Source organism: Xenopus laevis, chromosome 4L (genome assembly GCF_017654675.1).
Source record: "Xenopus laevis strain J_2021 chromosome 4L, Xenopus_laevis_v10.1, whole genome shotgun sequence".
In the NCBI taxonomy this organism is placed as follows: Eukaryota; Metazoa; Chordata; class Amphibia; order Anura; family Pipidae; genus Xenopus; species Xenopus laevis.
Genome location: NC_054377.1, coordinates 143,080,423 through 143,094,272, shown reverse-complemented (window position 1 = coordinate 143,094,272; position 13,850 = coordinate 143,080,423). Strand labels below are relative to the sequence as shown.

The 13,850-nt window shown below is 41.3% G+C and overlaps 1 protein-coding gene across 5 annotated transcripts in view; it reads right to left on the bottom strand.

The window, feature by feature from the left end:
- LOC108714722 overlaps window positions 1-13,829 on the bottom strand; it is a 44,390-nt gene extending 30,561 nt beyond the window's left edge. The window contains exons 1-12 of one of the 5 annotated variants that reach the window (XM_041590889.1): window positions 13,690-13,829; window positions 9,376-9,432; window positions 8,455-8,550; window positions 7,643-7,741; window positions 3,587-3,670; window positions 3,289-3,369; window positions 2,998-3,081; window positions 2,678-2,761; window positions 2,393-2,476; window positions 2,118-2,198; window positions 1,218-1,301; window positions 940-1,023 (exon numbers count right to left, since the gene is read on the bottom strand). In XM_041590889.1, coding sequence (XP_041446823.1) covers window positions 940-1,023; window positions 1,218-1,301; window positions 2,118-2,198; window positions 2,393-2,476; window positions 2,678-2,761; window positions 2,998-3,081; window positions 3,289-3,369; window positions 3,587-3,670; window positions 7,643-7,741; window positions 8,455-8,550; window positions 9,376-9,423 — 909 coding nt within the window. In that variant the 5' untranslated portion in view covers window positions 9,424-9,432; window positions 13,690-13,829. Of the gene's footprint in view, window positions 1-939; window positions 1,024-1,217; window positions 1,302-2,117; window positions 2,199-2,392; window positions 2,477-2,677; window positions 2,762-2,997; window positions 3,082-3,288; window positions 3,370-3,586; window positions 3,671-7,642; window positions 7,742-8,454; window positions 8,551-9,375; window positions 9,433-13,687 lie in introns of all 5 variants that reach the window. The other 4 variants (XM_041590891.1, XM_041590890.1, XM_041590892.1 and 1 more) reach the window with 4 other exon arrangements.
- Window positions 13,830-13,850: the final 21 nt, after the last annotated feature.

The window sequence follows — 13,850 nt, the reverse complement described above, 5'->3', positions numbered from 1 at the left end:
ACCATTGAGAAGAGGCCAATGCTTTGGTTGTGGAGGGCCAGCCTTTAGGCTGATTAGGGTGAGATTTAAGGGCGAATTCTTATACTGCTTTGTTTACATTTTACTGTAAATACTTATAATCATCTTATATTTATTCTTCTTTTGTAGAAGCAAAAAGGTGGAGTATGCTTTCCAAATTAAGCAGACAGCAAATCAGTGGAGTGGTGGCATTATACAAAAAGAACCTTTTTGTATAATTTTACTTATATAATCCTAATAAGTAACTGGGAAGGATATATAATGAATAAAATTTGCAGTTGTTGTTTCTTTATTAGAAGACAATGCTATGCTTCATGGGCATTTCACTTTTCCCCCAGCCTGAACATGGAAAAAACAATTCAGCTGAGAATGCATGCATTTCAAAACATGTTTTGCTTTAGGCAAGGTCTGCTCCAGTATTCAAAACCTTTCATTACTAAAGATGAACCTGACTGCAGCAGGCACCTACACTTGTGGAAAAAAAAAAAAAAAAAAAACAAGCTAGTGGAAACCAAGGAATGTGATATTATTAAAGTTTACAGGAAGATAAAATATTTTACCAAACTGCAACTTGCACACTATTAGAATGAATGATCAGCTGCAGCCACTATTCTAAGCCTGGAAATCAGTAAGTGCTGTTCCTAGCCTGGAAAACAGTGCATTTGCTGCTCTTAACCTGAAAACGGGACAGTTCATTGCTCCTGGCTTTAAAAGCAGCCATGGACACTGTTCCTAGCCCGGAAAACAGCTAAAAGTACTGTTCCTAGCCTAGAAAGCTGCAGCAGTCATTATTTTAACCTGGATAGCACAAGAGCAGAGGCAATATATTATATATACTTGATTATAAATATTTAGAAAAATCTCATGAAACATTGTATTAAAAATATTGTAATCACAAATGTTATACAGCTAAAAACTTACATGTCCTCTTTGAAATGGTTTTTCATCCTCGTATGCGCTTTGTGCTGACTGAGATGAGGAAATCCCACTTGCATTTACCTTGTCCTGCAAGACATTAAGCCTTTATTTAAATTGTGGCAATATATTTAATAAGACATTATGGAGACTATACATTGATCCCTACCCCAATGGAGCCTACAACCTAAGTCACATTCAGACTTAAATACGTAAAATTACATGGACACAAAGCAAAGTATTATGTTAAAAATACAGTAAACACACTGTTTCTAAAAACTTACATGTCCCATCTGAAATGCTCTTTCATCCTCGTTTGTTCTTTGTGCCGACTGAACTGATGAAAATCCACTTGTATTTGCCTGGTCCTGTGGTAGAGATAGTATTTAAGTAGAAACATACATGTATGGGATCCATTATCCGGAAACACATTATCCAGAAAGTTCCGAATTACAGAAAGGATTTCTCCCACATTTTATCCAAATAATCAAGAGTTTTTACAAATAATTTCCTTTTTCTCTTTAATAATAAAACAGTATCTTGTACTTGATCCCAACTAAGACATAATTAATCCTTATTAGAAGCAAAACCGGCCTATTGGGTTTATTTAGTGTTTACATGATTTTCTAGTAGACTCAAGGTATGAAGATTCAAATTACAGAAAGACCCGTTATCTCGAAAGCCCTGTACAGAGTTATTTACAGAAATTATAAATCATTGACATATAATTCCCTATCATCTTGGAGCCTACAATGAAGTCACATTCACACACGCAATGGGCAATTTTATCAGAAACAATTTGTCTTCGGCACACCACTTAATAGGGTGCATTCAATCCCAGGCTGCTTCAAGCCCAACACAGTAATCTCTTGAAAAAGGGGAAAAGAAGCACACCATACTTCGGCTCCTGTGTTTAAAGCATTTTATTGCAGCAAAGATGTGGCACAAGCTTTCGGGGAAAACCCCTTCCTCAATGCACCTGAGGAAGGGGTTTTCCCTGAAAGCTTGTGCCACATCTCTGCTGCAATAAAATGCTTTAAACACAGGAGCCGAAGTATGGTGTGCTTCTTTTCCCCTTTTTCAATTTTATCAGAAGCCAATAAACTCGCCTTTATGTTTTTTGGAGTTTGGGCAGAATCTAAAGTACCAAGAGGAAATCTTTCACACTTTACATAAAAACTTACATGTCCCTGAAATGCACTTTCATCTGCAGATGTTCTTTGTGCTGATTGGGATGATGAAAGGCCACTTGTATTTACCTGGTCCTGTATTTTTAAATGTAGAAATATATTAATACTTTATTTACAATGCAGCAACATATTCAGCAGTAATTAAACAATATGCATCATTCATTTCAGTTCCTATCCTAATCGCATTCACACAGGTGACAGAATGCATAAAATCACATGGAACTGTAAAATACTGTAAACACACAAAGTTTATACTACTTAACACATACATGTCCCACCTGAAATGCTCTTTCATCCTCATATGTTCTTTGCACTGACTGAGATGACGAGAACCCACTCATATTTCCCCTGTCCTGTAAAAGAGATATTTTTATTTAGCAATATACAGAGCAAGTTACAGAGATTATACACCATTCACATATCAGTGTCTACCCTATTAGAGCTTACAATGTCACATTCCATTAGCATTTTTATTAGAAGGCAATAAACCTGCCTGTGTGGGAACAAACTGATGTTAAGAAAGGAAACATTTTACACTTCACACTAAAACTTACAAGTTCCTTCTGAAATGGTCTTTCATCCTGGTATATTTTTAGAGCTGACTGGGGTGACGAAAATCCACTTGTATTTACTCGGTCCTGTAAAAGACGTATTTTTTAATTTACAAATGTATGATTATCAATCCTTTATTTACATCGCAGCCACATATACAGTAGCAATTTTAAAAAAAGATTATACTTCATTCATAGCTCTTAAGTCCCATTGATACAGGTGACAGAATGCATATAATCACATTAAACCCACAGCAAATTACTATATTGCTGTATTGAAAATACTGTAAACATGTAAATGTTATACTGCTTAAAAAACTTACATGTCCCATCTGAAATGCTCTTTCATCCTCGTATGTTCTTTGCGCTGACTGAGATGATGAAAACCCACTCGTATTTCCCTTGTCCTGTAAAAGAGATTTTAAATGTTCAGATATACAGAGCAATTGACAGAGATTATAAATCATTCACATATCAGTCCCTACCCCACTGGAGTTTAAAATATTAACATTCACATATAGGAAGCATTAAACCTGTCTGTATGTATTTTTGGAGTAGGGGAACAAACTGATGTACCAGAAAGAAAACCCTTTACACATTACATAAAAACGTACTTGTCCCTGAAATGGTCTTTCGCCCTCGTATGTTCTTAGCGCCGACTGGGATGATGAAACCCCACTTTTATTTAGCCGGCCCTGTGGAAGAGATATTTTAAATTTAGAAATATATTATTAATCCTGTATTTACTTTGCAGCAACATATTCAGTAGCAATTTTAAAAAAGATTATACATCTTTCATGTAAGTGATAATTCGCACATGTGATAGAATGCATAAGATCACATGGAACCTACAGCAAAGAACTATATTGAAAATATTGTAAACCCACAAATGTTATACTGCTTAAAACGTACATGTCCCATCTGAAATGCTCTTTCATCCTCGTATGTTCTTTGCGCTGACTGTGATGATGAAAACCCACTCATATTTCCCTTGTCCTGTAAAAGAGATACTTTAAATTTAGAAACATACAGAGCAATTTAGAGATAATACATCATTCGCTTACAATCTAAGCGACATTCACACACTGGCAATTTTATCAGAAGCCAGTCAGAAGGAATGTATGGACCATGTCGTCCATGGCTAGGCGGGACTGGAGCAGTACCGACAGAGTTGAAACTTAAAAACTTGAACCTTTAAGGAACTAAGCTTAAAGAAAAAAGGCTTGGTGCACTTGGTGGTGCCAAATGTTAGGCACCCGAAGTGATTGTATTGACTTACCTGAAACCCCGGGCCTGAGCTCCTATCAGCAGAAAACTGTACCAACCCAGGGTTATACCAGTGAGCACCACAGAGCTATCATCTGTCTTCCACCTTCGTGCAGCTGCGCACCGAACTTTAACTAAAAAGTTGGCTGTTTTGTTCAACTGCACATGCGTTTGACCCGGGAAATTTAAAGAAAGAAGAAGACTGAAGTGGATCGCTTCATGGAGCTCACTGGTAAAACCCCGGGCCAGTGCAGTTTTCTGCTGATAGGAGCACTGGCTGACCTTAACATTGTGGTGATGACAGCCTCTGCTATCCCCTTTCGTCTCCAGATGGCTGCCTCAACAGCCATCGCATAAAAGCTAAGAGGCCCAGCTTGTGGTGGGCTATGGGACCCTGACGCAGCAGGTCGGCCTTCTGAGCTTAACGAATGGGCTGTGCTATGGACATCTCTTGAAGATCCGAGAACCAAGTCCTCCTGGGTAATAGTGCTATGACGATGACCGTGATAGGAGATAGCTTGATCTGCTTTAGAACACGAAGCAGCATCCGTAGAGAGGGGAAGATGTAGGCAAGGTGGAACTGCCAACACTGTGCCATGGCATCCACTGCCAGTGGGTCCTGCGAGTGGGCGAAGAAGGTTGTCACCTTGAAATTGGTTCTAGATGCCATTAGGTCGATCTGGGTTTGACCCCAAAGGCTGGCAAGTTCCACAAATGCTTCCGGGTAAAGTGCCCATTCCCTTGGATCTAGTAAGTTTCGGCTGAGAAAGTCCGCGCTCATCATGGACACTCCTGGAATGTGAAAAGCAGGCAGTTGTACTGAGTTGGACTCTGCCCAGTTCAATATTAGCTGAGCCTCCGCTTTGCTGCGGGTTCCTCCCTGTCCGTTTATGTACGTGACCGTGGTGGAATTGTTGCTTTGTACCTGTACTGCCCCTGATTGGAGCTGGTGTGACCAAGGGTTGAGTGATAGTCTGACAGCCCGTAGTTCTAGAATGTTTGGCAGTTTGGACTCCATGGGAGACCACAGACCTTATATGGACAGATTGTTCCACGTTGCGCTCCCAACCCTGTAGACTTGTGTCTGCTGTTATCACTATCCGATCTGGCGTCGCCCAGGATTGACCCGCGGACAGGTTGTTGGGCGCGAGCCACCAAAGAAGAGACTCCCTTCTCGAGGGTAGTAGTGTAATTCTCTGTGATAAGGGTGCTCCCTTCCATCTGGCTAGGATGCTGGCTTGGAGCGGGCGTAGGTGTATCTGCGCAAAATGTACCACCTCGATGGAGGAAACCATAAAGCCTAGTACTTTCATTGCCCAGGTGGATTGTGGTTCTTTGGGTGTGCAGAAGGAGGTTGGTTTGAACTCTTATTCTCTCCTGCTTGTCTGGAGGTAAACTCACCTGCTGTGTGAGGGTGTAGAACTTGAGCCCCAAGAATGTCATCTGGTGGCTGGGATGAAGATTGGACTTATTCCAATTGATGGTCCATCCAAAGTCTTGTAGGAGAGCAATTGCCCTCCGGAGATCCCAGTCTCTCTTTTCTTTTGTTCTGGCTTGCAGTAGAAGGTTGTCCAGGTAGGGTGTCAGGGAAATTCCCTGGAGTCTTAGCGTCGCTGCTGTCACCGCCATGAGCTTGGTGAAGACCCTGGGGGGCTGGTGATAGACCGCTCCACAAACTGGTAGTGGCGACTATTGAAGGCAAACCTCAGGAAACGATGGTGGGGTGGCCAGATTGGTACATGGAGATATGCATTATCAGACATCAGCAATTGTCCCGGGTTCCATTCCTCAGATTACCGATCACAGGGCCTCCATTTCGAATCGTACCGACCTGATGAATTTGTTGAATTGAAATTTCAAGTCCAGTACCTTTCTGAATGAGCCATTCTTCTTTGGGACTAGGAACAGAGTAGAAAACTGAGAATGTCTCTGATGGGGCACTGGAATGATCACTCCACTTTGATCCATTTTGTGGATGCAGCCCAGGAAGGCTTGTGCCTTGGCAGGACTGCACGGAGATCTGGACATTAGGAACTTTCTGGGAGGGTAGGAAGAAAAGTCCAGGTGGAGCCTTCAGTGATAATTTCGTTGACGCAGACATCTGACGAGTGTCTGTTCCAGACCTCCCGAAAATTCAGCAGCCTGCCCCCTATAGGCTGCTGTAATCCCGGAGGGGGTGCCCTGTCAGCCTGAAGCGGTCTTGTCGGCTGAGGGCTTGTTGAGCATTTTGTTGAACACCCCTTGTCGGTAGGTTTTAAGCGAAAGATGGAGCGATGCGAAGGACTGTATCGTCATGTAAATTGACCAGACTGGCCTCGAAAGAACTTTCCTTGTCGAAACTTCCATACCAGAGAATTCCACTCCTTGTATTATCCAGAATAGCTGTCCGTGTTATGGAAAACACACAGAGGATTTGTGTTGTCTCTTTAACAAACTCGTTTCGCCACGAGTGATTTGAAGTATTTCTGTCACTCCCTTGATGATATGCTCAAAATCATGCCGAACATGCAGCCCTTGGCCTCCTCTGTCCCTGAGGAAACATCAGATGGGGAAAGCTCGCCCTCCGAAGGAGAGGAGTCGCCTCCTGCTGAAGATTTATCAGAGAGAGTATGGATGCTGTTGTGCACCTTAGATTTGTCTGGTCTCTTGCGTTTCCCCCAGGGTTTTTGATCAAACCTAGCCAGAGCGCTGCCCAAATTGTTTGCAATGGAGGGTAAACTCTGTAGCAAGACCAGGGACTGGGAGAGTAGAATTGCCCAAACTGGAGGCTCTGCTGAGAGGCCGGCAACATTTTCCTGTGGAGTGCCCTCCACGGGGGGTTCCCAGACTGAGCGGTCATGGGATTGCCTCCTGGGACAGGAATAGCTCCTTGCCCCTTGGAGCAGGATCTGTAGTTGTCGGTATAGCCCCTAAGGGCTAGGTTATGACTCTGGTGGGATGTCTCGCGGGGGGTGGGTTACCATAGAGGATACAGGTAGCCCTGTTCCTGGTATCACCCCATGTGTCAGTACTTTTCTGACACAGCTTCATCTGACTTGAAGTGTGTCCCTCCTCCTAGGAAGCAGGACACTTAAGAACTGGTGTGATTGGTGTGGGGTTAAGACAGAGTACCTGGCACGTCCCCTTCATTAATTCTAAATGTCCTGCCTCCTAGAGGGTGGAGCTTACCCCCATTCATTCCCTGTGTTCCCCTTGAGACAACAGAGAAAAGAGATCTTTAAATGTACAAATATATTATTAATCCTAATCATTCATATCAGCTTCTACCCTAATGGAGCAGACAGTCAAAGTCACATTCACAGGTGACAGAATGCATAAAATCACATGGCAAAATACTATGTTAAAAAAATACAGTTAACACACAAATTTTACACTGCTACTTAAAATTTTTATGAATTCGGTCCAACACCAACATGCTACACAGGATAAATGCATCACAGCAAAGTGTAGACCAATTAGCACTGTCATGAAAATCCAGTTGCAGCATATTTTGCTTCTACTTTGCTCATTTAGTTTACTACATAGGGTGCTGAACTCTAAGAAGATTCTGCTGAACTAATGGAGAGTGAAACAATATCCAAGAAGTGTAAAACCTTCCATTTGCTACAGCAAGATTTAATCAGATTTGGACAGACGTAGCAATATTAAACAGAGCAAATTACATTCAACTTTAAAACTAATGAGAATTCAAAGAAAGCTTACGTAGGCACTGTATTGTCTATCCATCTGAAATGGTCTTTCATCCTCATAGGATCTTTGCACTGACTGAGATGATGAAATCCCACTTTTATTGAACTGGTCCTTTGAAAAAGATATTTTTAAAAATATGTAAAAATATACAGAGCAATTTACAGAGATTACAAATCATTCACACATCAGTCCCTACCCTATTGGAGCTTACAATATAAGTCACATTAACAGAGATTATAGGCAATTTTATCAGGAGGCAATAAACCTGCCTGTAAGTTTTTTTGGAGTGTGGGAACAAACTTTATGGTGAACCAAATTACAGAAAAACCTTTATCCAGATAAAAGACTCCATACCAATTTTGACCATTAAAGAGGTGACAGAAAGCATAAAATCACATGGAAATAAATGACAATATTAAAAATACAGTAACCACACAAATGTTATACTTTTGCTAACCCAGCACCAGCATGCTACACAGAATGAATGCATCACAGCAAAGTTTAGGCCTCTTATCGCTGTAATGCAAATCCAGCTGCGGTACATTTTGCTTCACCTTTGTTTGTTTTGTTCAGTAAACAGTGTGCTGAACAGCATCAGTGCCATAACTAGATGTTACTGGGCTCCACAGCCAATTCAATTTAAAGCCCTAAAAATATTGGTAAGTCAACCAGTTCTAAGTTGATATATTGAAATTGCAGATTATTTAGAGCCTTACTAGGCCCCCTACAACCGCAGGTTGTAGTTATGTTCCTGACCAGCATTAAAAAAAACAACAATGTTAAAGCGCAAAATATATTTTACTTAAAATAAAAAAAAACCTTACATAGTCACTGTAACGTCCCATCTGAAATGGTCTTTCATCCCTGTATGATCTTTGCACTGACTGAGACGATGAAATCCCACTCATATTTAACCTGTCCTGTAAAATAGATATTTATGTACTGTAAAAAGATGTAATTAATCCTTTTTTTACATAGCAACAATATCAGTAACACATTACAGAGATTATGCATCATTTACATACCAGTTTTCTACCCTAATGAAGCTTCCAGTCTCATTCACATACTTATGGTCATTTAACGTGCCTATATGTTTTTGTGTGTGTGGGAAGAAAATTAAATACCAAGAGGAAACCCTCACAATCGCAGTGAGGAAATGCAAACTGCTTTCAGATAGTTGTCCTGGCTGGAATTGAACCAATGACCCAGCCATGGCAAGGTAGTATAATTTACAATGATATACATTGAGGGGACTTGAGATTTTCCCATAAGTTTTAATGTGCAGCCTCCTGCTGTCAGAGAAATAAATCTTAAACAATATGGTTATAAATCTTGCATTTTAAAAACTGAATTTAATATACCAGCCCAGAGGTTCAGTAGCCCTATAACAGTAATGATCCAGTCCTTCACACTTTCGGCATCGTCTGATCTTATTAGGCCATCATTTGAGTGTCAGTAACAGTGCACATGCTCAGTGTGTTAAGGGGTTGTGGGAAGTAATCAAAACAGTAGCAGAAAATGAGGTTACCTATATCATAGATCACTGGTAGGTACCACTGAGTTTATAGACTTACATTTTTTAATTATATTTAAAAAAAATAACAAAAAACATGTACAAGTCCACTAAGACCAATGTGATGCATTATTACTGTATTATAGGATTACTACAGCATACAGTATGATAGTATTGTCCCTTATGACATTAACCCCTCTGCCCCCCAAGGACATTAAATAAAATGTCTCACCTCTATCTCAGAATTTGTGGCCCAGGGTCTATCCCTGAAGCTGCTCATGTTGAAGTTCTGCAAGGGAAAAGGCAAAGGTTAAAAATATACTGGTTGAAAACTGGTTAAAAATTCTGTAGTATCCAAAGTATTTCAGTGAACCTTAGTATATGCATTGCTGCCATATTCACGCTTATCTAGCGAATGTTTGGAGGTAAAATGGCTACCTCTATGATCTCTAATTTTCCACTTGTCATTCAAGCAGGGTTATGTTAATCTTGTTCTTTGAAAGGTCAAATTTAAGCCATCCTGCCTCGTTAACGTGGGCCATAGCATAGTATACCTCTCAATATTTGCCACCGAGACAACTGTACAAGATACCCCCTTAAATGTCTTGTTTTCCTGCCACAATGTCATGAGAGGAGACTATAACAGAACTTCCCCAAATAAATCGTGGCCACCTGCAATCAAAAGGATGGGGAGCACAAAGTTTCAGCGTGGCCTGCCACAAAATCCTTGGAAAGCTCCACTGTGTCTGTCACAGAATCCTTGGGAGTTCACCACTGTGTCTGCCATAAAAAAATCCTTGGGAGGCTACAAATGTCTGCCATAAAAAAATCCTTGGGAGGCCACAACTCTCTGCCATAAAACAATCCTTGGGAGGCCACAACTGTATCTGCCACGAAATCCTTGGGAGGTTACAACTGTGTGTGACAAAAAATCCTTGGGAGGCCACAACTGTGTGTGACAAAAAATCCTTGGGAGGCCACAACTCTGTGTGACAACAAATCCTTGGGAGGCCACAACTCTGTCTGGCACGAAATCCTTGGGAGGCCACAACTGTTGCCACGAAATCCTTGGGAGGCCACAACTGTGTCTGCCACAAAATACTTGGGAGGCCACAACTGTGTCTGCCACAAAATACTTGGGAGGCCACAACTGTCTGCCACAAAATACTTGGGAGGCCACAACTGTCTGCCATGAAATCCATGGGAGGCCACAACTGTGTTTGTCACAAAATCCTTGGAAAGCCACAACTGTCTGCCACGAAATCCTTGGGAGGCCACCACTATGTCCGCCTAGAAATTCCTGGGAGGCAACCATTGTGTCTGCCCTGAAATCTTGATCCATCACATTTTCCTATTGGCCTATCACAGTCTCATAAGAGGAGACTATAACATCAATCCCCATATTATATAAATAGTGGCCAACTGCAAGTAAGAGGATGGGGAGCACAGGGAAACAATGTGGCCTAAAATCATTGGGAGGCCACCACTGTGTCTGTCATAAAAACATAGAACCTGTTGAAACCATGTAAAAAAATGTGTGCAGTTCTGTTGAGAAAGTGGGGAGTACAAAGGGTGTGTGGACAATTTTTGCCAGTGGAAATTAGTTGTCTCTCCTGGTTTTCAGATATTGGCAGGTATGTCATTGCCACAGAAACACCACCACCAAGGGCCATAAAATATCCCTCCTTTACCACAGTCAGTCTATACAGCACATAGTTACACTGTTAAATTGGGTTGAAAAAAGAAAGTCCATACACACTAGGGTTGTCACCTTTGCCAGTGGCTAAACCCAAACAAAGGGGGCGGGCAGTGATGTTTGGCTGGGCATGATGACATCAGAGATGATGTTGTGGAGTTATGATGCCGGGTCAGGGTTTCCGCATTGCTTATAAGCAATTGGCTGGATTTCTGTCCAGTTTTTGCAATGTTTTAAATGGAACAGTATTGAACAGTCAGCCCTTTGACAAACTGAGAAGGCCAGTTGAAACCCACATGTCTGGAAACACTATCTATTCTGCCCCTTGAGTAAGACAAATCCTTTAACCACAGGTATGGCATCTATTGTACAGAAATCCGTCATCCAGAAAGCTTTGAAATACAGCAATGCTCATTTAGAAAAACTATTTCTTATTTTTGATTGATTTGCTTCTGTTTCTGTAAAAACAAGAAATGAAATGCACTTGATAACTAAGCCATGTCAAGGTGAGTATCCTGCCATTTAATTGGTTTTCATATATCGGCCAGATTATTGTTTGGGGTTTCACAAGGCTGAAAACCAAACAGAAAGTTGAGACCCGAAAATGCCTTAGAAAAACCGGACAGTTTGGGTCAAAACCGTACAGATGGCAACCCTAATACACAAACCCTTCCATACCTTCACATAAATTACATATACCAATATCTATACTAACTACAGAGTTTAGTAAAACAGCCACCTGGTCGGCTTTGACCCAAACAGTTTGGTTTTTTTTTTTTGTTCGGGTCTGAACCTTCTGGTCGGTTTTCAGCCTTATGAAACCCGAACAATAATCTGGCCAATACATTAAAAGCATTTAAATACTAAGATACTCACCCCAACATGGCTTAGTTACTATCAGTTCATTTCTTATTATTAAAGATACAAAAAGAGCAAATCAATCAAAAACAAGAATGCTTTTTTTCTAAATTAGCATTGCCGTATTTCAGAGCTTTATGGATAACTGATTTCTGTATAATAGATCTCATACCTGTAATTAAAGGATTGGTCTTATCAAGCAGAATATAGCTAGAGACAGGGTTGCCACCTGTGTGGTTTGAACTGGGCATCAACACTTAAAAACCAAGTGATGCAATAACCTTGACCTGTTGTCATAACTTCACCATCATCATTGTGTCCTCCTCTGATGTCATCATGCCTGTTCCTACATCACTGCCTCCGCCCCCCGTGTTCGAGTTTTGCCACAGAGTTGCCAGTTTTCCAGCCAAACTGGGCTACTAATTTAAAGTCCAGGCAGGTTTTAAAGCACAAACTAGCAAAGGTATGGATTTTGGCTACTTTTTGGGCCTTTGGCTGGTTTGGACTTTGGAAACTAGACAAGGTTTTTCATGCCCTAGTGTGCCAAACCTGCACAATCTACCAACTGCCAAGTTTGATGTAAGACTACAATACCCAGCAGGCAATGGGACTGACTTGTGTTGAAGTCGGGAATTAACAGTTTTTGGCTCTGCTCCCCAGTTTACCGTCCCATTCTAGCATTTTCTGGTGACTTTCCTCAATTTTAGACTATTTTGGGGTAAAAATTACCGACACAATACCCGCAGGTCGGGCGGGTTCATGGAATCACAAGGTAATAACACAGGGCCACACATATATTAAATGCATAGAAAGAGAAAGTTCTCGGTATATACACCAGCTATTAAATAGAAATACAACATCATTGTGCCCTCCTCTGATGTCATCATGCCTGTTCTTAGATCATTGCCACGCCCCAAATGTTATCTGCCCCGCCCCCCATGTTCGGGTTTAGCCACAGAGTTGCCGGTTTTCCAGCCAAATTAGGCTACTAATTTAAAGCCCAGGCGTGTTTTGAAATTACAAACTAGCCAAGGTATGGATTTGGGCTACTGTTTGGGCCTTTGGCTGGTTTGTACTTTACAAACCAGCCAAGGTTTTTTCTTATTCTAATGTTCCAAGCCTGCGCCTCCCAATGCCTGTTGGGTAATGTAGTTTTTGCTTAACAATTGCCAAGTTTAACGTAAGACTACAATACCCACCATGCAATGGGACTGACTTGTGTAGAAGTCAGGAGTTACCAGTTTTTGTGTTCTGCACCCCAGTTTAGCTTCCCATTCTAGCATGTTCTCTTGACTTTCCTCAATTTTAGACAATTTCTGAGAGAAAAATCTTCTAGCCACTAAAATGACTAGAAGTTGGCCTGTTTTAACAATATTTATTGAAATTGTATATGTTTTAGGGCCCTATGGGGCCCCTTTATGTCCTGTGACCCCTCTATAGTTACACCCTTGGCGATGGGTGAATCTGTCACATTTTACTTCATGGAAAAATTTACAAAACAGTGAAAATGTAAAAAAGGTGTATTTTCACGTATATTTTTTTTTCCTGCACATTTTGTGCTATTGTTGGGCTACTTCTGAAGTGCCTCTTGGCAAGTTTTGGGCTGGTTTTGTAGCTGACTTTGGCTGATTTTTAACATTAGACCTGGCAACCCTGTTTTAACCATCAGCTACTCCAACACCACAAAGATGTGACAAAATGTCCCATATAAGAAGAAAGAAAAGGTTCTCGGAATAAACAGCAGCTATGAAATACAAATATAAACATGGAAAGTAAAACTACTTGGAAACTTAGAAAGCATGGCTTTAGCAGTGCTAGTCTGCGTCTCACACGTGTATTTCCCATGAGCTACAGCTAAGAATGCCGGGAGTTGTAGGCCGCAGCAGCGCGTAAGAGATATAAACTTCCCAGCACGCGTTAACGTTGCCTGCGTCCCACCACAATTTCAAATTCGTTTGCTTATAATCATCTTTGTTATCTGCATACTCACACCTTGTTGTTGTCTTCCACAGGAATGAGGCGCAGACAAAATGCAACACTTCCGGCCGCGTTCCTAGACCAGCGGGAAAACACCACCGAGATTTACTTCATGAGGTTAGAGCGTCTCCTTGCGGCCGGAAGAGAGATGCGCGTTGGTATATGAGATTAGTTCA